General features: G+C 37.6%; 1 protein-coding gene across 1 annotated transcript in view; it reads right to left on the bottom strand.

Moving 5' to 3' along the window:
- The window catches only part of LOC130245491 (segment polarity protein dishevelled homolog DVL-3), an 85,402-nt gene that overhangs the window by 41,122 nt on the left and 18,766 nt on the right, over window positions 1-25,514 (bottom strand). The window contains exon 2 of the mRNA XM_056478188.1: window positions 9,358-9,427. Within this exon, the coding sequence (XP_056334163.1) occupies window positions 9,358-9,427 (70 nt within the window). The remainder of the gene's footprint in view (window positions 1-9,357; window positions 9,428-25,514) is intronic.

The following is a 25,514-nucleotide window of genomic DNA, read 5'->3' as shown; positions in this document are numbered from 1 at the left end:
GTGTGTGTGTGTGTGTGTGTGTGTGTGTGTGCGTGTGTGTGTGTGTGTGCTAAAAGTGTTTTAAATCTGTTAAACACAAAAGAAGATATTTTGAAAAATGTTGGAAATCAGTAACCATTGACTTCCATAGTATTTGCTTTTCCTACAATGGAAGTCAATGGTTACAGGTTTTCAGCATTCTTCACAATATCTTCTTTTGTATTCAACAGAATAGAGAAACTCATATGACTCGATGGGGAGCTGGCTGTGTGTGTGTGTGTGTGTGTGTGTGTGTGTGTGTGCGTGTGTGTGTGCGTGTGTGTGTGTGTGTGTGTGTGTGTGTGTGTGTGTGTGTGTGTGCTTAAAGAGATAAAAATGAAAATTGAAAATTCTGTCATCCATTACTGTTGAACACAAAAGATGATATTTTGAAAAATGTTGAAAACTGGTAACTATTGGCATAGTATTTGTTTTTCCTTCTATGAAAGTCGATGGTTACAGGTTTTCAGCATTCTTCAGAATATCTTCTTTTGTATTCAACAGAATAGAGATACTCATAGGTTTAAAACTTGAACGCAAGTACTGTTAATAGTAAGTAAACTTTAATTTTTGGGTGAACTATCCCTTTAAATCTATGAGAGGGGATAGTTTGTGTTTTTCTTGGCTAATAAAAACTGTGTGTGTGTTTGTCTGTATGTGTGTGTGTGTGTGTTTGTGTGGGGGGTTGACTGACTGTATACAGTTGAATCAAAGTAAAAGGAAATGTGATCGCATGTGCATTCAGCTGTGAATTATGTAGAGGAATGTAAGTGCATTGAATTTGTGCACTCAGGTATGAATTAACTGCTTGAGAATGTGTGTGTGTTCAGGACAGGTGTGTGTTTCTTTCTTTCTTTGTCTTATTTGTTTTATTTCGGCTAGAATAAAAGCAGTTTTTAATTTTTTTAGGGTCAGTATTAGCCCCCTTAAGCAATATTATTTTTAATTGTCTACAGAACAAACCATCATTATACAATGACTTGCCTAATTACCCTAATTAACCTAGTTGAACCTTTTAATGTCTCTTTAAGGCCCCGTTTACACTAATACGTTTTAGGTTTAAAACAGCATTTTAAGATGAAGACGATCTACGTCCACACTGGTGTTTCATCTAGCGTTTCTGAACAGATCTCCGTCCACACTACACCACTGAAAACGCACATTATGTGACCACACACACACACTGGCATGTGCTGCATGCAGTCAGCGGGTGCTTTGAGCCCACTTCCCCAGATGAGAGCAGCGCACGTTGGACAGTTCATCACGGATATACCGCTGGATCTCATCTCACTGTAGTTGTTCATTTCATTCATTCATTTTATTTTCGGCTTAGTCCCTTTATTAATCCGGGGTCGCCACAGCAGAATGAACCGCCAACTCATCCAGCACGTTTTATGCAGCGGATGCCCTTTCAGAAACACCCACACCCACACACACTCACCCCCACTCATACACTTCGGACAATTTAGCATACCCAATTCACCTGTACCACATGTCTTTGGACTGTGGGGAAAACCGGAGCACCCGGAGGAAACCCACGCGAATGCAGGGAGAACATGCAAACTCCACACAGAAAATCCAACTGAACCAGCCGAGGCTCGAACCGGCAACCTTCTTGCTGTGAGGCGACAGCACCACCTACTGCGCCACTGCATCATCACTGTAGTTGTTAAACATGATATTTCATTCATCTTGTCTCTATCTAACGACTCTTTGGTCTTTTGAATCTATTTCTTGTCGTCAGGTAAGCTCAAAGACAAGTTAATATATTAATATACGTAACCACGTACACTGACTCGGCATATTTGACTGATTGCTTGCCTTTATTTCCTATAATGTATAAACTTAATGTACGTTATACTATTATAACGGTCATTATTGATTATTAAAACTGATATTCAGCAAAACAGACAGGATGTGTTTCATATTTTTCAATGAAAATGAAAGGAGGCAGTTATGCTATAGGCTCCATTTTGTTATAAATACGCATACAGTGAAGATGACGCTCATATAAATATGTAGCTACACGACGCCTCAATACTTTTGGCGTCTGTTAAGTTGCTAATATCAAAATGAAAATAGGCAGTTCCACATACCATGTTTTCATTTTATTGTTGAGGTAGTGAAACGTAAACAGTTTGAGTGGATGCCCCTTGGTCGACGTTTAAGGACAATAAGATGTTCCACAAATCGTTATAAATGTACTTTTGTGCCTGAAGGAATTCGGTTACGTAATAAATGTAGTTAATCGATGTATTATTGTTAGTTTTTTTGTTTTTTTTGTACTTGATGTTAAGTGTTGATGTGTCATTCTTGTTATATTTGAAGCACCACCATGTCGGAATGAGTTGCCTCAAGGCGATTAATAAAGTTTTAAACAAACTGCATTGCCAGGGTGATGTGAATGAGGTTATACAGTGCACTGTTCCCTTTGAAGATTTACCCGACGTGTTCTCGGGAGTTTGTTTTCCATATCAAACTCGCAAAGTCTGAACTTACAAGGAAACTGACCTTTGTGCACCTAATATTGAGAAAAAGCTCCAATCAGATAAATAAATAAATAAATAAATAAATAAATAAATAAATAAATAAAAATTCCAGATATATCAAAGTTAACAGTGAGGCAATACAGTATGGCATATTTTTAGTCAATATGTTATAATCTGACATGAAGAGTCTGGTCACATCCAAAGAGTACAAAATAGAAATGAAATAGAAGAAAAAATCAAATTAAATAAAAAGAAATAAATACATTTATTCTAAAGGCCAGGGAGTTTTCAAAGTATTTAATAAAGAGGGACCATTTGTCTAGGAACTTGAGTTTAGAGCCTTGAATCATGTATTTAATCTTTTCAAATTGAATGTAGGACATCACTTCATTTAGGCAGCAGCATTTTAAAACCAAAATGGCCTCTTCAGCGTTTCCAAAACACTCCGGGGTGGTGTGGACAGAAGACGTAACCGTAGCATATATGTGAAGCTCCCCCATGTCGGAATGAGTTGCCTCAAGGCGATTAATAAAGTTTTAAACAAACTGCATAGCCAGGTTGATGTGAATGAGGTCATAAAGTACACTGTTCCCTTTGAAGATTTACCCGACGTGTTCTCGGGAGTTTGTTTTCCATATCAAACTCGCAAAGTCTGAATTTACAAGGAAACTGACCTTTGTGCACCTAATATTGAGAAAAAGCTCCAATCAGATGAATGTCTGCAGCCACGCCTCCGTTTTCAGACGTCTCCATTTTCCCCCATCCACACTGACACAGAGCAGCATTACTATTATTATTAGAATATTTATTTATTGAGTTTTTATGCATTTATAATTTAAAGCATTACATTACCCCTACCCTACCACGGCATTAAAAGAAAAGAAAAAGAAAAAACATGAGAAAAATTAAATATATATGATTCCAGAGTTTCTGAGTTGACAGTGAGAAAACAGAGTGTAGCATATTTGTTCAGTCCATATGTTATCATTTAACACGAGAGGCTGGGCAACATCTAAAAGACGGAATATACAAAAGAGATGCATCTTAATACAATAAAAATACATAAATAAATAAATAAATAAATAAATAAATAAATAAATAAATAAATAAATAAATAAATAAAATAAAAATAAATAAATAAATAAATAAATAAATAAATAAATAAATAAAAATTCCAGATATATCAAAGTTAACAGTGAGGCAATACAGTATGTCATATTTTAGTCAATATGTTATCATCTGACATGAAGAGTCTGGTCACATCCAAAGAGTACAAAATAGAAATAAAATAGAAGAAAAAATCAAATTAAATAAAAAGAAATAAATACATTTATTCTAAAGGCCAGGGAGTTTTCAAAGTATTTAATAAAGGGGGACCATTTGTCTAGGAACTTGAGTTTTGAGCCTTGAATCATGTATTTAATCTTTTCTAGTTGAATGCAAGACATCACTTCATTCAGGCAGCAGCATTTTAAAACCAAAATGGCCTCTTCAGCGTTTCCAAAACACTCCGGGGTAGTGTGGACAGAAGACGTAACCGTAGCATATATGTGAAGCACCACCATGTCGGAATGAGTTGCCTCAAGGCGATTAATAAAGTTTTAAACAAACTGCATAGCCAGGGTGATGTGAATGAGGTTATACAGTGCACTGTTCCCTTTGAAGATTTACCCGACGTGTTCTCGGGAGATTGTTTTCCATATCAAACTCGCAAAGTCTGAATTTACAAGGAAACTGACCTTTGTGCACCTAATATTGAGAAAAAGCTCCAATCAGATGAATGTCTGCAGCCACGCCTCCGTTTTCAGACGTCTCCATTTTCCCCCATCCACACTGACACAGAGCAGCATTACTATTATTATTAGAATATTTATTTATTGAGTTTTTATGCATTTATAATTTAAAGCATTACATTACCCCTACCCTACCACGGCATTAAAAGAAAAGAAAAAGAAAAAACATGAGAAAAATTAAATATATATGATTCCAGAGTTTCTGAGTTGACAGTGAGAAAACAGAGTGTAGCATATTTGTTCAGTCCATATGTTATCATTTAACACGAGAGGCTGGGCAACATCTAAAAGACGGAATATACAAAAGAGATGCATCTTAATACAATAAAAATACATACATAAATAAATAAATAAATAAATAAATAAATAAATAAATAAATAAATAAATAAATAAATAAATAAATAAATAAAATAAAAATAAATAAATAAATAAATAAATAAATAAATAAATAAATAAAAATTCCAGATATATCAAAGTTAACAGTGAGGCAATACAGTATGTCATATTTTAGTCAATATGTTATCATCTGACATGAAGAGTCTGGTCACATCCAAAGAGTACAAAATAGAAATAAAATAGAAGAAAAAATCAAATTAAATAAAAAGAAATAAATACATTTATTCTAAAGGCCAGGGAGTTTTCAAAGTATTTAATAAAGGGGGACCATTTGTCTAGGAACTTGAGTTTTGAGCCTTGAATCATGTATTTAATCTTTTCTAGTTGAATGCAAGACATCACTTCATTCAGGCAGCAGCATTTTAAAACCAAAATGGCCTCTTCAGCGTTTCCAAAACACTCCGGGGTAGTGTGGACAGAAGACGTAACCGTAGCATATATGTGAAGCACCACCATGTCGGAATGAGTTGCCTCAAGGCGATTAATAAAGTTTTAAACAAACTGCATAGCCAGGGTGATGTGAATGAGGTTATACAGTGCACTGTTCCCTTTGAAGATTTACCCGACGTGTTCTCGGGAGATTGTTTTCCATATCAAACTCGCAAAGTCTGAACTTACAAGGAAACTGACCTTTGTGCACCTAATATTGAGAAAAAGCTCCAATCAGATAAGTGAATGTCTGCAGCCACGCCTCCGTTTTCAGACGTCCACACTGACACAGAGCAGCATTACTATTATTATTATTTGAATATTTATTTATTGAGTTTTTATGCATTTACAATTTAAAGCATTACATTACCCCTACCCTACCACGGCATTGAAAGAAAAGAAAAAGAAAAAACCTAAAAAAAATTCAATATATATCATTCCAGAGTTTCTGAGTTGACAGTGAGAAAACAGAGGTTACCATATTTGTTCAGTCCATATGTTATCATTTAACACGAGAGGCTGGGCAACATCTAAAAGACGGAATATACAAAAGAGATGCATCTTAATACAATAAAAATAAATAAATAAATAAATAAATAAATAAATAAATAAATAAATAAATAAATAAATAAATAAATAAAAATTCCAGATATATCAAAGTTAACAGTGAGGCAATACAGTATGTCATATTTTAGCCAATATGTTATCATCTGACATGAAGAGTCTAGTCACATCCAAAGAGTACAAAATAGAAATAAAATAGAAGAAAAAATCAAATTAAATAAAAAGAAATAAATACATTTATTCTAAAGGCCAGGGAGTTTTCAAAGTATTTAATAAAGGGGGACCATTTGTCTAGGAACTTGAGTTTTGAGCCTTGAATCATGTATTTAATCTTTTCAAATTGAATGTAGGACATCACTTCATTCAGGCAGCAGCATTTTAAAACCAAAATGGCCTCTTCAGCGTTTCCAAAACACTCCGGGGTAGTGTGGACAGAAGACGTAACCGTAGCAAAACTTATGTGTTTTAAAACTAAAATGGATTAGTGTAAACGAGGCCTGAGCTTAATATTAGTATCTTGAAAAATATCTAGTAAAATATTATGTACTGTCATCATGGCTAAGCTAAAAGAAATCAGTGTATCAAGTGTAAATGAAATGCCACCCATAGAGTGCACGTCTGTGGAAAACCCTACCCTTTAGCAGCGTGAAAATACCATTAGGAATTTGCACTCTCAATATTCTCTCCTGTGTCTCCGGGACAGACAGAGGAGGAGCAGATGTTTGCTAACCACTAAACACTCGCGGTCAATTTAACGCTTCCAAACACACACTCACGCCTGAATGACTGATCTCTGAGCCCCTGTGTTGAGAGACCAACACTCCTCTCACACCTGGGCCTTCGAATCAAATCTTTACCGCCGATATTGAGATGAAGGGCCCGGTTACATTCTGAGGTTAATTAAACACAAGCTGGAGAAATGAGATGAGGGAAGGTCTATACGCTCTCAGAAATAAAGCTAGGAGAGCTGTCTCTTGGGTGGTACCTTTTCAAAATGTACATATTTGTACTTAAAGGTTCATATTGGAACCTCAAAGGTATTACTTTTGAACTTTGTAGGTACTAATATGTACCCCGGATGTTATAATAAGGTCCCTTTAGTGTACAAATGTATATCTTTTGAAAAGGTACCGCCACAGAGGCAGCTCTCGTACCTTCATTTCTGAGAGTGTAGAGTCTGTAGGTTTATGTGTATGTGTGTATGTCTGTGTGTACTGGTTTTGGTGGTTTACAAGGACATACAGTTGAAGTGTATATTTTTTCCCCAATTTCTGTTTAACGGAGAGAAGAATTGTTCAACACATTTCTCTAAACATAATAGTTTTAATAACTCATTTCTAATAACTGGTTTATTTTATCTTTGTCATGATGACAGTAAATAATATTTGACTAGATATTTGTCAAGACACTAATATTCAGCTTAAAGTGACATTTAAAGACTTAACTAGGTTAATTAGGCAAGTTAGTGTACTTAGTCAAGTTATTGTCACGATCACCAGCGATCATACTCCCAAGATCGCTGGATCTCACACACATATACATGGACTACATCTTATGAACTACAAATTCAGTCATGCCACACACACACACCTGCTCCAAGTCTCCACTGATTGGACTCCCACAGCTGATGCTGCTTCTGGACTAATCACACACACTACTTTAGCAGCACACACACTCACTTCCTGGGCTGAGTCTTGTTTACCTGTAAAGTGACAATTCAACACGTTTTCCTTAGTCTTGTTTCTCCGTGTTTTGACTCTTGCCAAGTGTGTCTGTTTGTCCATGTTCACTGCCTGCCTTCCGACCTCTCGCCTGTTATAGTGACTACGATTCTGGATTTGCCTATATACATCTGTCTTAAATGTTGACCCTTGCTTGACTGACTACCGAATAAACCTGCACTTGGATCCTAACATTGTCTCTGTCATCCACGTGTTACAGTTATTGTATAATGATGGTTTGTTCTTTAGAGAATCGAAAACAATATTGTTTAAGGGGGCTACTAATATTGACCTTAAAATGATTTTAAAAATTAAAAACTGCTTTTATTCTAGCGTAAATAAAACAAATAAGACTTTCTCCAGAAGAAAAAATATTATAGGAAATACTGTGGAAATTTCCTTGCTCTGCTAAACATCATTTGGGAAATATTTGAAAAAGAATAAAAAAATAAATAAATCACAGGAGGGCGAATAATGTTGACTTCAACTGTTTATTAAGGCTGGTTTTATACTTCTTCGTTGAGTGATCGGTGTTACCCACGGAGCCTGCTTTGTGCGTAGTCGTGCGGTTATACTTGTGCGTGCTGTTTGTGCTGCTCTGCAATAACACTTCTGAAACGCTAGCTGGCAGTAGGTGCTTATGTTCCTCTGTGTCGAGTTTCTTCGCTGGTGTTTTGTTTTTTCTAAATGCTACCTTAAAATACAAGTAGCTCAACCTCGCTTATTCTGAGACGGAAACCGGCGGACGTGCAACAACATTAATCACAAGCTAAACACAAAACAAACGTTTCAATCTCGGCACTTGTAAACACTCGCTCCATTAGACTCGCGGATCTCAGCACCGCCTACATTCGTCGCCACTACCAAACCGACCAATCACAGAGCTTGCGTTACGTGTCGTTGCGATGTGTAGTTACATTTTTCGAGAATCAGCCACGGCGAGGGGTATGCGTCCGTGCGAAGGCTGCGACAGACCATACTGTGCACTTGATGCAGAAGTATAAATCAGCCTTTAGTCCCTAAAAATTTCAAAAGGTGCACTTTTGAACTTTGTAGGTACTAATATGTACCCTTGAGGCATTAATAAGGAGCATTTAGTTAACAAATGTATACATTTTGAAAAGGTACAGTTCTCGTATACCTTTATTTCTGAGAGTGTAAAGTCTGTAGGTTTATGTGTATATGTGTGTGTATGTCTGTATGTGTGTGTACTGGTTTTAGTGGTTTACAAGGACATACATTTGTATGGTGAGATGGGTATGACCTAGTTGTACTTTATAACGTGGGTTTACGAGGACATGTCTTGTGTCCTCGTATATCAAAATGCTTAACTCACTTTCCTGAGAGGGTTGGGTTTAGGGTTAGGGCCAATATAATAAGCAGTTTTTACTACATAAAATACATTATGCCTACGGAGAGTCCGTAAACAACCAATACCAACATGTACAGTTGAAGTCAAAATTATTCGCCCTCCTGTGAATTTCTTTTTCAAATATTTCCCAAATGATGTTTAACAGAGCAAGGAATTTTTCACAGTATTTCCTATAATATTTTTTCTTCTGTAGAAAGTCTTATTTGTTTTATTTTGGCTAGAATAAAAGCAGTTTTTAATTGTTTACAAATAATTTTAATGTCAACATTATTAGCCCCCTTAAGCAATATTTTTTCAATTGTCTACAGAACAAACCACTGTTATACAATAACTTGCCCTAGTTAAGCCTTTAAATGTCACTTTAAGTGTCTTGAAAAATATCAAGTCAAATATTATTTACTGTCATCATGCCAAAGATAAAATAAATAAGTTATTAGAAATGAGTTATTAAAACTATAATGTTTAGAAATGTATTGAACAATTCTTCTCTCCGTTAAACTGAAAATGGGGAAAAACATATAGGGGGCTAATAATTCTGAGGTCAGCTGTTTGTGTGTGTTTATATGCTACTCACCCATGACACGACCCGTCCATTGAAACACGGTAGTTTGGCATTGTCATCAGATATCTCTTCTTTCACCACCCTGTAGAGACACAGTGAAATGACAAGTCTGCTCAGTTTTTCACCAGAGTAACAGGTAAATATGATGTTCAACATGAATATAATAGAATGGATTGCGGTCTGTTGTCACAGATCACAAATCCTCTTTAATCTCATTTGGCTTATTAAGTTAAATCAATTAAATGATTTTGTTTGTCTGTAAAGCATGAATACATGAAAATACTGGACTGAAGCAAATGCGAATTAAGGCCCTCACGATATCAGATTTTTCACTAGATGATTGTTATTGATTAGAGAATTCATGATAAATGATATTAATGATATTAACCCTTCTTTGAAATTTTATGGTGTGGAGTTTGCATGTTCTCCCGGTCCTGGCGTGGGTTTCCACCGGGTGCTCCGGTTTCCCCCACAGTCCAAAAACATGCGCTGTAGGGGAATTGGGTAAGCTAAATTGGCCGTAGTGTATGAGTGTGCGTGCATGGGTGTTTCCCAGTACTGGGTTGCAGCTGGAAGGGCATCCGCTGTGTAAAACATATGCTGGAATAGTTGGCGGTTCATTCCGCTGTGCCAGCCCCTAATAAATATGGGACTAAGCCAAAGGAAAATGAATGAATATTTATCAGAGCAAGGAATATTTTCACAGTATTTCCAATAATAGTTCACTGGAGAAATTATTTCGCTGAAATAAAAGTAAATAAAAATTAAATTTAAGGTCAATATTATTAGCCCCTTAAACATTTTATTTTGATTTGTTTCATAGACCAAATCACTGTTGTCCAATCACTTCCCACATAGCAACATATCGCTGGCTCAGCTCTGGCCCACACAATCAGCTTTTGCTTGGCCCACATGCCGCAGTGAATTACAGTACATGACTGGACCAAGTCTGGCTTCCAGACAAGGGCCAAACATGGACCAAATCTGGGCCAAGTCTTAGCCAAGTTAATAACCCATAACTGAGCCTGAACTGGGCCAGATAAGTTGGTGTGTCACGACTGCAATGAAATTGATAAACCCATAAATCATTGCACTTTAGGCGTGCTATGGGCGTGCTTTTCCTCGAAGCGACCTGATTGGTAGAATTTTTTATTTTTATTTGAAAATAATAAAAATGCATTTTAATTGTGGGTCAAGATAGGCCAGACTCACATGGCCCATATATCAATTATTAACATCTGGGCCAAATACTACATTTTACATCTGGCCCAAGTATTGTGTGCCGCCTTAAAGCCACCTCTACCAAACCAGGCCCATGTTTGGCCCACATGCTGTATGCCAGTGCCGGATGAATGCCTGCTGTGCCAGATTTATGCCAAATCTGGGCCAGAATTCTTTGCTACCTGGGTTGCCAAGTTAACCTAATTAACCTAATTGATGTTTTAAATGGCAAATAATTACTTAAAGCTGAATACCAGAATTTTGCAAAATGACTAATAAAATAATATAGTAAAAAATAAAACAGTCCTCATGGCAAAAAAATGAAATAAATTAGTTATTAAAGCTATTATTTTTTTCATTTGTGCTGAAAAATACTCTCTGAGGAAATATTTTAAAAAAGTAAATAATTTAGCCTTCAAAGGCATCTATAGAAATCCTCTAAACAAAGAGATAAATTATAATAATAACACTGCTATCAGTTAAATACATTTGTTAATTGATAACTAAAGGGACACTTAGACAATTAATAACATACATCACTAAGCTTATGAAAGTAGCTGAAAAATCTGACTTGAAAAGCACAGATATGCCATTTACTGTTGCAATTGTGTGCTGATTCTCTCCATGTCTATGAGCAAATGTGAACTGCACCATAAACAATCACTTATAAACGAACTCTGGAACTCTAAGAAAGCAATATACAACCCAACGGACGGGCTTTATCACACTGTATGAGGAGTTACAAAATATGCTGTGTGAAAAATAGCAGTGTTTCTTTTTCGACAGCCTCTCAGAATTACCCGGAAGAATAAGTCAATGTAAAAAATGCTGAAATTTGGTCAGAAAAACGTTTATTTATATTAAAGATTGAAATGATAAAGTAATATAATAAAGCAACAAAGAATTTAAAACATTACAACAACATGACTGAAGTAACATTCCCTTTATAAGTAACTTGAAAAACCATCTAGTTAAGGAACATTGTATTTTTAATGGCCTTACCATACATAAACTGGTCAACAAGGTGTAAATAAATGTAAAACAAATTCACGAGTTAAATATAGTTGCAGAAGATTTGAATGAAATATCAAAGTAAATATTGTGCAATATGAATTAATCATTAAATACTTCTGTTCTGAATATAAAGTAAGAAAATAACCATTTTAACCAATGTAAACACAACATCAGTCAACTCAAAAAGTTAAGCAAATTTACAAGAGTAAAACAAAACAAAACAAACAAAAAAAAACACCTTGTAGACCAGGGGTCACCAATCTCGTTCCTGGAGGGCCGGTGTCCCTGCAGGGTTTAGCTCCAACTTGCCTCAACACACCTGCCTGGATGTTTCAAGTATACCTATTAAGATCTTGATTAGCTCATTCAGGTGTGTTTGATTAGGGTTGGAGCTAAAATCTGCAGGACACCGGCCCTCCAGGAACAAGTTTGGTGACCCCTGTTGTAGACCATCGTGCAAACATGAAGCATGTTGTTGATAAGTCACATGTAGCTGTTCTTTACAGGTTTCTTGAGAGGAAGACCAGTCTGGCTACTGTTTCAGGCTTTGGAGATGCTCTTTGCGATTTGATTGACCATTCACTGTATTACGCTGCATGACTGTCTGAGTTTCAACCATGTTTTCAACTAGGTCCGCTACTGACGTAATGGTGGCGGGTACTTTCACTTTTCACTACTACAGCTGCTCACCTCTGCTCGTGTTCAAACCAAACTGTGTTTTTCACATGGCAGGTTTTAACATCCATGTTTTGAGTTTATCGACTTGATAAGGCAATATGTCTTGACAATCCACACAGACGTGACTTAGTAAAGCATGACGTCATGTATGATTTTAATTGTTGCGTATTAGTCTGGATGTAAATGCCCTCATCAGGTAGCGCTGGAGCAGCGTGAGAGGGTGGACCAAAGCGTGTCAAACGAAAGGTATCAACAAAAGACAAATACACAACTTAAATGCTTGTATTTGTTGTATTTGCACCAGCTCTGCGATGCACGTCCACAACTTCATGCATTGGGTTAAATTAGGCTGTCCAGTCTCTGTGTTCAGTCTGTTACTACCATGGTTGAAACCCAGACAGGCAGTCAGGCAGCGTAATACAGATGGTGGGCCAAAGCGCACTGGTGCAATTATAATGTATCTAATATTTTTATTTTAAAAATCGTGATACCTCGATTTAATAAAACATTTAATCATCTTAAAACGTAAATTCAAATTCATTGAAAAAATCAAAAGAATCCAGCCGTAATGCCTAGTATAAGTAGAGCCACAATGATCTGCTCCATTTACAAAGACATGCCTCAGACATCCACACACAGGTTAATACGGACTCCCATCAAATAAAATTCAAGGCATACACCTCCTATAGCCCCTCCCCCTTCCCAGCTGCTCCTTAAAAAGGTGCTGACCCCGCTGACTCCTGTCACCATGGAAACCTTTGTCAAAACCGAAGAGGGTGAAAGACAGCTGGCTGGTAAAGCACGTGAGGTTTGCGGAAACAGAGCATGTGATCTATTAATAATACAAATCTGTTGAGCGATCATGATTGTATTCATGCAATATAAATCAAAACCAGGCGGCTATCTTTAATCACACACACACACACACACACAACTCATACTGTACTCCAAAGAGGGTGTCCAAAACAGCAAAAAAGAAAATCAGACAGCAATGATGCACAGAGGACATGCACCACCCTGTTATTTACTTGTTTATTTTATTTTATGCCTTTTGTTTTTGTTGCTTTCTGAAACCGTTCTTCACCAGACTCAAACTCTCAAACTCCTCTCTGCATCTTAAGTCCTCCAACGTACATGGCGAGCTAACTGGACAAACTGGTAACAGAGGAAAAGCTGCTGAACAAAATTCGCAATCTTTAGAAATGTATTTAGCGCTGCGTTTTCAGAATGAGCCAGAAAAAACCTCAAGAATTGTGTTGTTTTGGCTCATTTTAATTAAGTAGTTTAAATAAGTGAACAAACAGGAAACTTAATTTTTGGAGCGAACAGTACAAAACAAAACAAGATAGAGCTGCACAATTAATTGAAAAAAGATCACGATCTCGATTCGACCCCCTAGACGATCTTAATCCAGCATTTCTACGATTCTGCCAATCACATTTTCAAGTTCAGGAGAGATGCAAAGGCGGCTGCACGAGTCTTTTCATCGTTTCATACGTTGCTCAGTGACATGGACACCTCCAAATGATGTTGAAAGAGTCACATACTGTATTTATAAGGTATAATTCACCTAAAAATGTCATTTTTGTCTTCATATAATGCTGTATTCTCGGCCGGGAAATCACATGTGACGTGAACCTGTTATCACAGAGAGGGCGGCCGCACGCCCCACTTAATGATAGACGCGCGCGCGTCTACTTTAGTGAACAGGACCTGCATAGGCTGTGAGTAACAGGCAGGGGCGTTGCTAGACATAAAGCTCTACTGGGGCACGTAGCCCACCCCTCCCCCCCATTTATATTTAAATATATAAAAATGTATATATAATAAATATATTATAATTATAAATGAAAGTATTCTGATTATTATACAATTATTCTTCTAAATAATCTTAAATTTAACTGGAAAACAATGTTAAGACAACTGGAGTGATATGATAAGATCATTTAAGAAATTACTTTTGCATAAATATTAATTTCATTTGAATGAAATTCTATAGACAATTCAATAAAATACAAAAAAAAAATGTGTTATAGAATTATCTGTTGTCTTAGACTTGACACATGGCAGCTAATTAGGTTTATTAAGTCTTACCTCCCTGACTCCTCATCGCTCCTTTTTGCTTCATACAAAAAAATCTATCTGGAGGCATGCTTAGTAAGATCACCATCATATTGTTTAAACTTTAGTTTTGTCGATTTGCAAAACAACACGCTGGTTTTACAACGCATGAGCGGCGTGTAACAAGCAGGTAGCCTGCTCTTTTGGCGCGCATGTTAACTACCGGGACTCGCACCAGCAGAAGAGCAGCGCGTGCCAGAGGCGCGCGGGTTCTCTACGCACACGCGGAGATGTGTCAGTTTGCTTTTTGATTAAACACACTGCTTTTACCCGCGTTGGTTCAGTTGCACATAGAGAATAACGTCTTTATTTCGGAATTACCACTCTTAATAAATACACTTGCATATGAAGTAAATCATATCTCAATGCATTTACTGGGGCATTGGAGATTTTTACTGGGGCACGTGCCCCAGTGAATTGGGTCTAGCGACGCCCCTGGTAACAGGTACTAAAGTTGTAAATAATATTCAGTTTGTAGCACGGAGTGATCGTTTGAGAGCCGCGCGAAGTATGAACAGCACTTAGCAGTGAAAATGAAACCGAAAGCATGCACATCATTTAAATAATCATATCGCATTTTAGAGTTATGATTGCGACAAGCATTTGATGTTTTCTTTCATAGCGAACACACAGTTGTGCATGAAAATAAATGTTTACAGTGTCAGTATGACTACTCTAGCCTATATAATGTTGATTTTACCAGTGAATTAAATGGTCTAATAATGTTGTCAATGACAGATTGCAATTATATTTCAAGAGTTCCCACTTAGATATGCTTGGCGTATAAAGCAGGTTTGGCATGCTGTCCCGGGAGAGAACCGTGAGCTCGGAGATATTTGAGCCCAGGGCTCCCGCCCGGTCGATAAGCATATCAGGAGATCCGAGATCAGGTAGGTCTCGAGAACTCCCCCTTTAGAAAAGGGAGGAAAAGGAGGAGATGGGGTGGAAGGGGGGATTCTTCCAAACGAAGATAGAAACAGTAGGGAGAAAATAATCCATTTATAGTAAACTAGGATCACTCTGATTGGATTATTACTGATTACAGATGAGTGGCCAGATGTGCTCAATCATATCACGTGCTCCTCTCGAAATTAGTTTATAAAACTTCTATAAAACATCTCAAACATAATTCAACATCAGAATTATTATAAGTAGAATATAATTATTTATAGAAAATAGTAGACCTACACATATTATTATTATTGTTTTACCATATGTAAACAATAATATCCCACTCATATTAACCTTTATTTTACATCTACAGAATCGTGAGAAAATCCTGATCTTTATTTTAAGCAAAAAACATCGCGATTCTCATTTTAGCCAGAATCGTGCAGATCTAAACAAGTGAAAGCTTTCTTGTGGTTTCTACTGCTTCATTCCATTGACTCAATACAGATCATTGACCTTATACGTACCTTGTCCAGACCGCACAGTAAAGTCAAGCTTTTACCATCTGATGCACACACAAAAAGCAATATCTGAAAACAGCGAGCTTCATCTGATTGGATTGCTCTACTGCTTCAGAAGATCAAGCTAAATTCGCATCAAATGAATTCAAAGCGATATTATAAAATCAATCTGATGTTTATCTATTTCTACATCCGCAGCATTCGGGGCTTTATTTGTGTCATACATCATCCCTCTCTCTTTCTCTTCCTGCCAGATGAAGCTGATCTAATGAAACCCTTCAGCGGTGACTGTATCTGCTGAATTCACATCTGCTCATGTGATGAGTCACAGCCTCTCAACATCTCTTTCTGACTCTGTCACAATATGCTTGTGTCTGTCTATCTGATTCTGAGCATGCAGAAAAGGCGATCGTGTTGAGGATTTAGAAGACGTGATGGTGCTTGCCTCTGAATGCTGTGTGTATCAATTATTATCTTCTTTGTCAAATCTCAGTCTTTGGATAGAATGTTTCCATGATGTTCAAAAAGCTGTCAAAATACCCAGCTAACAACGGTCAAAGGCCCTGTTAAAGATTTAAAGGGATAGTTCACCCAAAAATTTAAATTCTGCCAATATTTACTCACCCTTGACTTGTTCCAAACCCAATATAGGCTCATTCTGAAAACGTAGTCCTATACACGCTTCTGAAGACCGTGAATTATGTAGCCAGAGATACGCATGGCTGCATTTTATTTTTTAAACGATCACTACGGGGCGGTATGACGCCTTTCCTTTTCACGCTGACCGCTTGCCTCCGTATGGACAGCTTTCCCGCTGTTACCAGTTTGTCCCGTTAGCTTGCCATGTACGTTGGCGGACTTGAGACGCAGAGAGGAGTTGACCACGACGACGGGGTTTGAGTCTAGGGAAAAACGGTTCCAGAAAGCGGGTAAGACAAAAACAGAATCCAAAAAATAAAATAAACAAGTAAATAACAGAGTGAGAATGTGGTAAAATCTGAAAAGGTGGTAAAAATCAGATGAGGGCTTTTCTTTTTCTGGATTGCTTTTGAAATTTGTTGGTTGGGTTTAGGGAAGCGGTTGGGCGGGTCGATCAATAAAATTGGTTGGGTTTAGGGAAGGAGGAGGGTGGGTCAGTCGATCGGTCAGTCAGTCAGTCAGTCATTCAGTCAAACAGTCAGTCAAAAGCGGCCTCTGGTGGATTTAAGTGAGAACAGCAGGCGCGAATGGCACTCGCGTGACAAATTTGAGATCTCAAAAAGCATACACAGCGGCCTCTTGTGGATTCGTAAAAACAAAAACTGCAAAAAAACATGCCGCCGGATGTATTTCGCAGTCTCCAGAAATGTACGTTTTCAAAATGAGCCTGGGTTGTCCAAACCAGTTAGATTTTTTTTCCAGCAAAGTAAATCTGTAACCATAGACATCCAGTCAAGAGTGAGTAAATGACAACATTTTAATTTATTGTGAACCGTTTCTTTAAACAAGCACTTTTCAAGACCCTGAAAATGATTTATACAGTGGGTAACATATTGAACACTTGTGATTTTATATTTCTAAAGTAGCTGTTGATATGAAATTGACTCAGATATTTTGTAAACAATACAAACAATGCAAATAACCAATTCAAATCATTACACAAATAAAATCAAAAACATTAGTTATGTGTAATAACAACGGAATGACACAAAGAGAAGGTACTGAACTACTGAAATGTATTTAATACATTGTATAAACGTCTTTTTCTAGTAATGACAGCTTCTAGACGCCTCTGAACAGTTCAAATCTTGATGGTTTTGTGGGTTTCGTCTATGAAATCTGATCTTTGTGGGGCGTTCACACCAGACGCGGTGTGTATGCATGGTTTACAGCACATTATTATGAGAAAATTGGTGATGTCTTCAATACTTATTAAAGTTTACCTGCCGTACAGGAACTTTTTCCCTTAAATGTTTTAGTTGGATGTTTGTGATTGTTTATGTTACTACTACTCATTTACTACGTGCTTCATAATGTTTAAATAATTAAAAGTAACGTTGCCATAATGTTTGCAAAATGATACAAATGGAAAGTTTCTCTTAAAGGGTTAGTTTACCCAAAAATGACATTTCTGTCATCATTTACACATCCTCAACTTGTTCCAAACCTGTTTAGTTTTCTTTCTTCTGTTGAACACAAAGAGAGATATACTGAAGAATACTAGAAACAGCCATAGACTTCCATAGTATTTTTGATCCTACTATGGATGTCAATGGCGTATTTTTTCCAGCAATCTTCAGAATATCTTTTCTTGTCTGCAATAGGCTTGTGCCGGTATTCGATAATGCGATAAATCACGGTAATGAATATGCACGATATTGTTATCGCGGGCACTTCAAAATACCGTGAAAAATAATAGATCCGAATTTATATTCTTAGAACGCGCCTTAGCTTATTTTCCATCAACCGCTTGAAGAAACACTGCGTATATGCTGCGCAGAACTGATGCGCACTCTGATGTAAACAATCCCCACATGTAGAAGCCCTGTGTGCCCGCCGCCGCTGCCACCGCACTATAATCCTCACACGCAGGGGCGGACTTGCCATCTGGCAGACCAGGCACTTTCCCGGTGGGCCGACGTACTTTTTGGGCCGGGCTGATCATCGTCTTATGATTTGATCGGCCCATAAAAGGCTTAGCAGCCTATCGTTTTTTTCTGCCTTATTGATTGACGCTGCTGTGATCTGTGACTCTCTGAAAGTAGATGCTTTTTTTCCCGGACAGACAGACCGGGCCGGCCCATGTAACACTCTGCAGCCCATTGGCTCTTTTCGGTATTGACATTGGGCTGGCCCAATCACAAACTCCTATTTTGGACTCCGTGTGAGCGTGCGTCGTCTGTGTGTATTTGTCAAAATAGTCGAGAGTCAGAGAGAAGAAACGCAAGGGAGGCGCAGAGAAATCGCGGGAAATACACCGGCGTTTCATTTAGCGATTCTGAAAAGTTCTCTGTTCATTCTAGTACACGGCTAAAAACGCAAATCACGTGACCACACTCTCTCTGCCCAGAGCTGCAGCCACTAGTTCAGCGGGTAAGCATAAACCCCAGGTCAGAGTACAGTGCATGTCAGACAGTTCATCTGCTGGATGATCTCATCTCACTATAGTTGTTAAACGTGATATTGAATTCATCTTGTTGTCTCTATCTAACAATTCTTATGTCTTTTGAATCACTTGTTCTCAGTTAACTGTTTTGGCTGAGTGCAAAGATAAGCTAATATAATAATTTATGTAACCACATACACTGATTCTGCACATTGACTGATTGCTAACCTTTATCGTTTAAATTTAATGTACGTTATACTGTTATAATGGCCATTATTGGTTATTAAAACTGATATTCTGCAAAAGAGACAGTGTAAATCAAATATCAAAATGAAACAAATTTGACTTATATTATGTTTTCGTTGTTTAGATAGTGAAACAGCAAGCAGGATGAGGTGAAAGGTTAAAATGTAACACTGTTCCCTTTGAAGATTTACCCATGCATTAGCAGGCAGTTTTTGTTATGTTTATTATTGAATATAGGCTGAGTGAATAGTGTATTGAATAAGCTAAATTGACTGTAGTGTATGAGTGTGTGTGAATGAGTGTGTATGGGTGATTTCCAATATTGGGTTGTGGCTGGAAAGGCATCTGCTGCATAAAACATGCTGGAATAGTTGGCAGTTCATTCCACGATTGCTGATTGAAGACGGTTTCCATTTGCGCATTCACTTTGATATAATTGCTCAAGTTTACTTTTATATTGTGTATTGTTTTATTTATATTTATTTGTATTTAAATGTTTGAAGTACTTTTAGTTAATTAAAAAGTTATTAAAGTTACTAAGTTGACGAAACTGAAGTTTTTTGTGTTTTTTTTACCTGTTTCTCTAGTAAAATTACAATATCGTGATAATACCGTATACCGTGATAAAAGCTCAATCAATTAATCGCAGCATGAAAATGTGATACCGGCACATGCCTAATCTGCAACAGAAGGTAAATTCATAAAACTTTAGTAAACGGTTTGGAAATTGTCATTTATGGTGAGCTATAGCTTTGATATTTGATTAACCAAGATAAGATGATATTAAAATATTTTTAAAAATAAGAAATAATTAGTTGTAACCTAGCTGAATGCACTTATAGGTAGTCATCATTTTAGCCTTTGAATTTCAGGTGATGCAAAGCCTTTATTTGCCTGTGTGTACTTGCGTGAGTAACGGATTATATCCCACAGTATGTAAGCAATGGCTTCTAGACCCTGGCCTGAGCGCAGTGATTGACAATCGGAGCACTTTGTTGCTTTTAGTGAGTGGATTTCACATTGTTCCACGGCACAGACTCTAATCCTACTTGGGCCGTGCAATAAAAACTCAGCAGGGATGGTGACATAAGAGGCTCAGAGAGCAGCTCCACTCCTCCTTTTCTCATTCTGTTCTTCTTCTGCTTTCTCTCCTCATTCCTTAGGCAGCATGAGGTCCCGTTTTCTCCTAAAGCAGTTTCATCTCAAATCCTCAGCATGGATAAGAGCATAAATCCTGCTCAGATATGCACGCTTTAAAATAAAAGTTCTTTAATGGCGTTTTACCTCTTTTCATTGCACAAAAGGGACTTTATAGTGAAAGAGAGTCTTTAAAGAATGTAAAAAGTTTCTCACACTATATAAAAAGGAAACTGTTATTTTAGGAACTGTTCATTGAACATTTATTCAGGGAACTAAAATGGTTCTTCTATGGCATCACAATGTGGGATATATGATCACTTGAATGAACAATTTAGCCATAAATTAATTAATTAACTAAAATAAAAGTAATAATAATAATTAAATTAAATAAAAATGAGGGAGGCATGGTGGCTCCGTAGTTGGCATTGTCGCTTCAGAGCAAGAAATTCGCTGGTTCGAGTCACGACTGGGCCAGTTGGCATTTCTGTGTGAAGTTTGTATGTTCTCCCTGTGTTGGTGTGGCATGGCAAAATCTGGTAGCCCAAACTTCCAGTGCTACTTAGGAACAATTATTGACAACAAGTTGAAAATTTGATCAAAACACACATACAATTATTAATAAGGCTCATCATTGCAGAAACTTAACTCTTTCAATGTAGCGAAAGTTATTCTTAAGACCTTTTATAATTCATCTATTGAGAGTATTTTCTCTTTTTCCTTTATTTGCTGGTTTTCTTCACTGTCTATAAAGAATAAAAAATCGTTTTCAAGGCATCATTAATTTGTGCTCAAAGATTTTGGGAGTTCCCCTGCGAAGTCTTGCATACTATTATGTTGAGGATGGCACATAAAATACTAGGAGACAGTACACACCCCTTAAATAAACAGTTTGAGTGGATGCCCCTTGGTCGACGTCTAAGGACAATAAGATCGTTCCACAAATCGTTATAAATTTACTTTTGTGCCTGAAGCAATTCGGTTACGTAATAAATGTAGTTAATCGATGTATTATTGTTAGTTTTTTTCTGTACTTGATGTTAAGTGTTGATGTGTCATTTTTGTTATATGTGAAGCACCACCATGTCGGAATGAATTGCCCCAAGGGGATTAATAAAGTTTTAAACTAAACTAAACTATTGTTTTTTCAGCTGAGCAACCAAAATCTATCTACACCATGCCGGGCACAACAGTAGATTTTGGTAGCCTGACAAAAAAAATTTTATAAATTCAAAATATTCAAAATAATGGATAAAACAAATATAAAATTTCAATATCTGGAATATTCCTTTTAAAATTCCATAATATTCACAAAAAAAAAAAAAAAAATCAATGACCTTTTAGGGTTGCACGAGATTGGAATTCAGTACCAATCGATACTGATATAAAAAAAACGTCCATTTCCCGCTAACATTTAAGCACTGTTGAGCGCATTCTTAAACAGTACTGATTTCCTATTGTGTTCACATGCTCAACAGAAATGATTGTGATTGGCCGTGAAGGTCATCAGTTTACCGAACTCACCACAGTTTACTGAGTGTAACCACAGATACAGGGACACTGGAGCGCTTTAAAGCTGCAATTCATCAGCGGATCGCTTGTATGTCATCTGATAGACAAACCAGCTGATCGACGTGACTTTAAAACACTCCAGTGTCCCTGTATCTGTGGTTACACACAATAAACAGCAGGAAGTTCGGTGAACTGATGACCTTCACGGCCAATCACAGTCATTTCTGTTGAGCACGTGAACACAATGAAGCCAATATGGAAGTAACTGAAACTGCAATTCATCGACTGGCCTTTGGGGACTGGCTCCATAAACTCCAGATGTTCACTGACTGCAATGCTAAATTGGCCAATTTTACAGCTGATAAATACATGTTTACAGCCTGGTACAAAAGATGGTTTTGGTCTATATAGCTAATATTACCCTTCATGACAAATGTGAGGGGGTGAATTTTTTATAACTCATCCGTTTTGTTTTTATTTAGTTATATTAAGTCTGCATATTTAAGGGCGTGGCCTTATTAATTAAGGTCTCGCTGGTCGCCGTCATGTCATTCTGGCTGATTAGCGGGTGAATTGGGTATATACATCGTATTTTTGTCAGTTGCCTGTTTGGGATTATTTCCTACAATTATCAGATAATACGGCATGCTGTGTGCACTTAATTGAGCTCACAAACCATTCAAGTTGCCTCCATTTCCCAGGTGAGTGAAATTATATCCTTATAGTCCATCTCTATAAATGTATTTGTTTTATTTAGATAAATTATCAGTTATATTTTTCTTTAGCCCTGTAAAGCACTGCAGAATCTGACAGATTGATTAGCTGTAGGCTCTAGAACAGTCATCTGAAGCGTTGTCATACAGTTTTATGCCTGGATTTCAGAAATAGCCTTGTATTTACTAACACGCAGGGGCGTATCGGTCATTTTAAAAGTGGGGGGACGGCTGTACGAGATCATACGTTCATTTAATTATTAATCACCTGTTTTTAAATGGTCTGTCTCTAAAAGTGAGGGAGACGGATCCCGGACCCTCCCCCCCCCTCTCCTCGCGGTTGCTTCGCCCCTGCTAACACGGACTATATTTTAAGTGTTTGGAAGTAACTCGCACTTTCCCCCTGTAGAAAAACCTCATAAAAACAATGTTTAGCGGCTCAATGTATTACAACAGTGTTTTTAAAAGCCTAAACACTGTATTGATATAATACACAACCAAGCACATGTGGTCAGAACACAAACGAGTCGCAGGTTATGAAGTATTAAGTGTTTCTCCCAAGGAAAAAAAAATGTCTAAGCAAAATGCTAGCAGGCGTCTGTAGCTGCGCTCACACTCTGCCTCTTTGCCCTTGTTTGGTATCCCCCGGTCGGTGCGATCAACGTAAACAAAATGGCAACAGTTGGCCACGCCTACTTGTAGCTTCAATTGAGCTCTTCAAAAAACTATGAGTGACGTCATTGACACTACATCCATATGTTTTACAGTCTATGGTTTACACTCAGTAAACAGAGGTGAGTTCGGTGAACTGATGACCAATCACAGTCTTTTTTGTTGAGCATGTGAACACAATGGCAAATCAGCGCTGTTTAAAATATCAGTACCGATTGGTATCTGATTCCAGATCCTCAGGTTATTTCTTTCCAATGAGTGCCCAATAAAGGGTTAAATAAGTCAGTTTTGAAACATTTTAGTGAACTAATCATTTAAACCAATTACACTCTCTATGTGATTTTCTAATTACAACTTTGAGAGATTTTCCAAAAGTTTCAGCAATGGATCTCCTTCCTTATTACAAGCATTATAATCTCATCATGCCAACTTCTGAGTCTTCTGTTTGCTCCATCTCTTTCCCATCCACTTCAGCAATAGAAGTACACCAATATATGCGCACACACACACAGTCTTCATCAGTCTAGCCCAGTGGAATTGGGGCAGTGTGTGCAGATGGCTCATGTGTGTAGACAGGCCCATTGATTTGTAAGCAGAGCTCATCTCTAATGAAGAGGCCTTCCTTCTTCATAGCCCGAGCTGATTAGATTTAGTCCAGAAAACAAGCTTCCAATCCCCCAGCAGAGGACGTGGAGGAGGAGAGAGGAAGAAGAAATGAGAAAAGGGACAAAAGATGAGAGTCAAAAGAGGGAAATAAGCACTCCCAAAGTGCTCGTCCGTCATTCATTTAGAAATGCAGGCAGCGCCAGACAATGATCCAGTGATGCAATGAAATCCACACATTGCTAATAAATCACACACACACACACACATGTGATTGTGAATATGCTAACACTGTCCAATACACTTGAAGAACTGTACTCGTACGCGCACAAGGGAGAGGACAAGACAGGAAAATAAAGCAGGGAAAGTAGGTCAGTCTCCTTTAAAGAAACATCACTTCCATCAGAGAGAAGCAGTGAGAGAAAAAGCTCTCCGCTGCTTGCGTTTGACCACTCACACTCATTTTATTATTAGAAATTTCAACTTCTGCATCAGGGGAGGATAGAAGGCCTCTGCTATACTACTGTTATAATATGCTTTCCGTGCCATTTTAAAGAGCCCCTATTATGGGTTCTTAAAAAATGACTTTCCATGCAGTGTGTGACAGCTCGAAGGCTACGTTCACACTGCAAGGCTGCTCAGTGCTCAAATCAGATTTTTTCTCAGATGTGATTTTTTTGCCTAGCTGTTCACATGTAGCCAATCACATGTGTTATAAATGTGGCCAATGTCAGATTTTCAGTGTGAACAGATCATGGTCTGATCTGTATCTTATTTCCTGTTCTAACTGCTACCTCCTGTGACCTGTCTTCCCCTGGTAAATTGTGATGTGTGTGTACGGTCGGGGGGGTTCAATTTCACTATACCAAAGTGTATTAGACAAATAAAGGCCTGATTTGATTTGATGGTCCTAAACTGACCCGTATGCGCAACAGTACAATTACGGAGACACAAAAGTCTAATTATGCACACAGTGTGTGTACAGTATGAAGTAAGCACGCTGTCAGATTCTGCTAAATATTATTGCCCTTTTCACAGACAACTGTGGTGTATTTCAACTGTAAAGGAATGTTCTGCTACTACTAATGTGTATTTCGCTCTTTGAAACCCTGTGATTGAAAATATTGATCATTTGTGATTTATGACAACCCCGGTGTGGGAATATAAATTGATATTATCTATATATACACTCTCAGAAATAAAGGTACGAGAGCTGTCACTGGGGTTGTACCTTTTCAAAAGGTACACATTTGTACTTGAAGGGTCCATATTGGTACCTCAGAAGTATATATTAGTACCTACAAATTTTAAGAGGAACACTTTTGTACTTTTTAGGTACTCATATGTACCCTTGAAGTATTAATATGGACCTTTTAGGAACAAATTTGCACCTTTTGAAAAGGTACCACCCCAGTGACAGCTCGCGTACCTTTATTTCTGAGAGTGTGTGACAGACCTTAAAATGTCTTGGTTTCCTGAGCCCTGACTCTTTCCAAAGTAATGCAAATTGTCAGTTTTACAGCATGGCTGTGTCTATTGTTTTCTCTTTTCGGTCAACTGGTCAGACGGGACTGGTCTCCAGAACATTATTTTGCACACTGTTTTCTGGCAATGTCTTCGGGTGAAACTTTCAGGTCGAAGAAACCCCTTTTATGTGGTCAGTAGCTGGGCAGGTTTCTAATATGTTGTCATCCACTCTGCAGACTTACATGCTTCTGAGATCAGACCTGAAAAGGCAGTTCACCCTGCCGACCA

The sequence above is a fragment of the Danio aesculapii genome, chromosome 18 (assembly GCF_903798145.1).
Source record: "Danio aesculapii chromosome 18, fDanAes4.1, whole genome shotgun sequence".
NCBI lineage: Eukaryota > Metazoa > Chordata > Actinopteri > Cypriniformes > Danionidae > Danio > Danio aesculapii.
The sequence above is the reverse complement of the archived record's forward strand: the minus strand, read 5'-3'. Positions and strand labels throughout refer to the sequence as shown.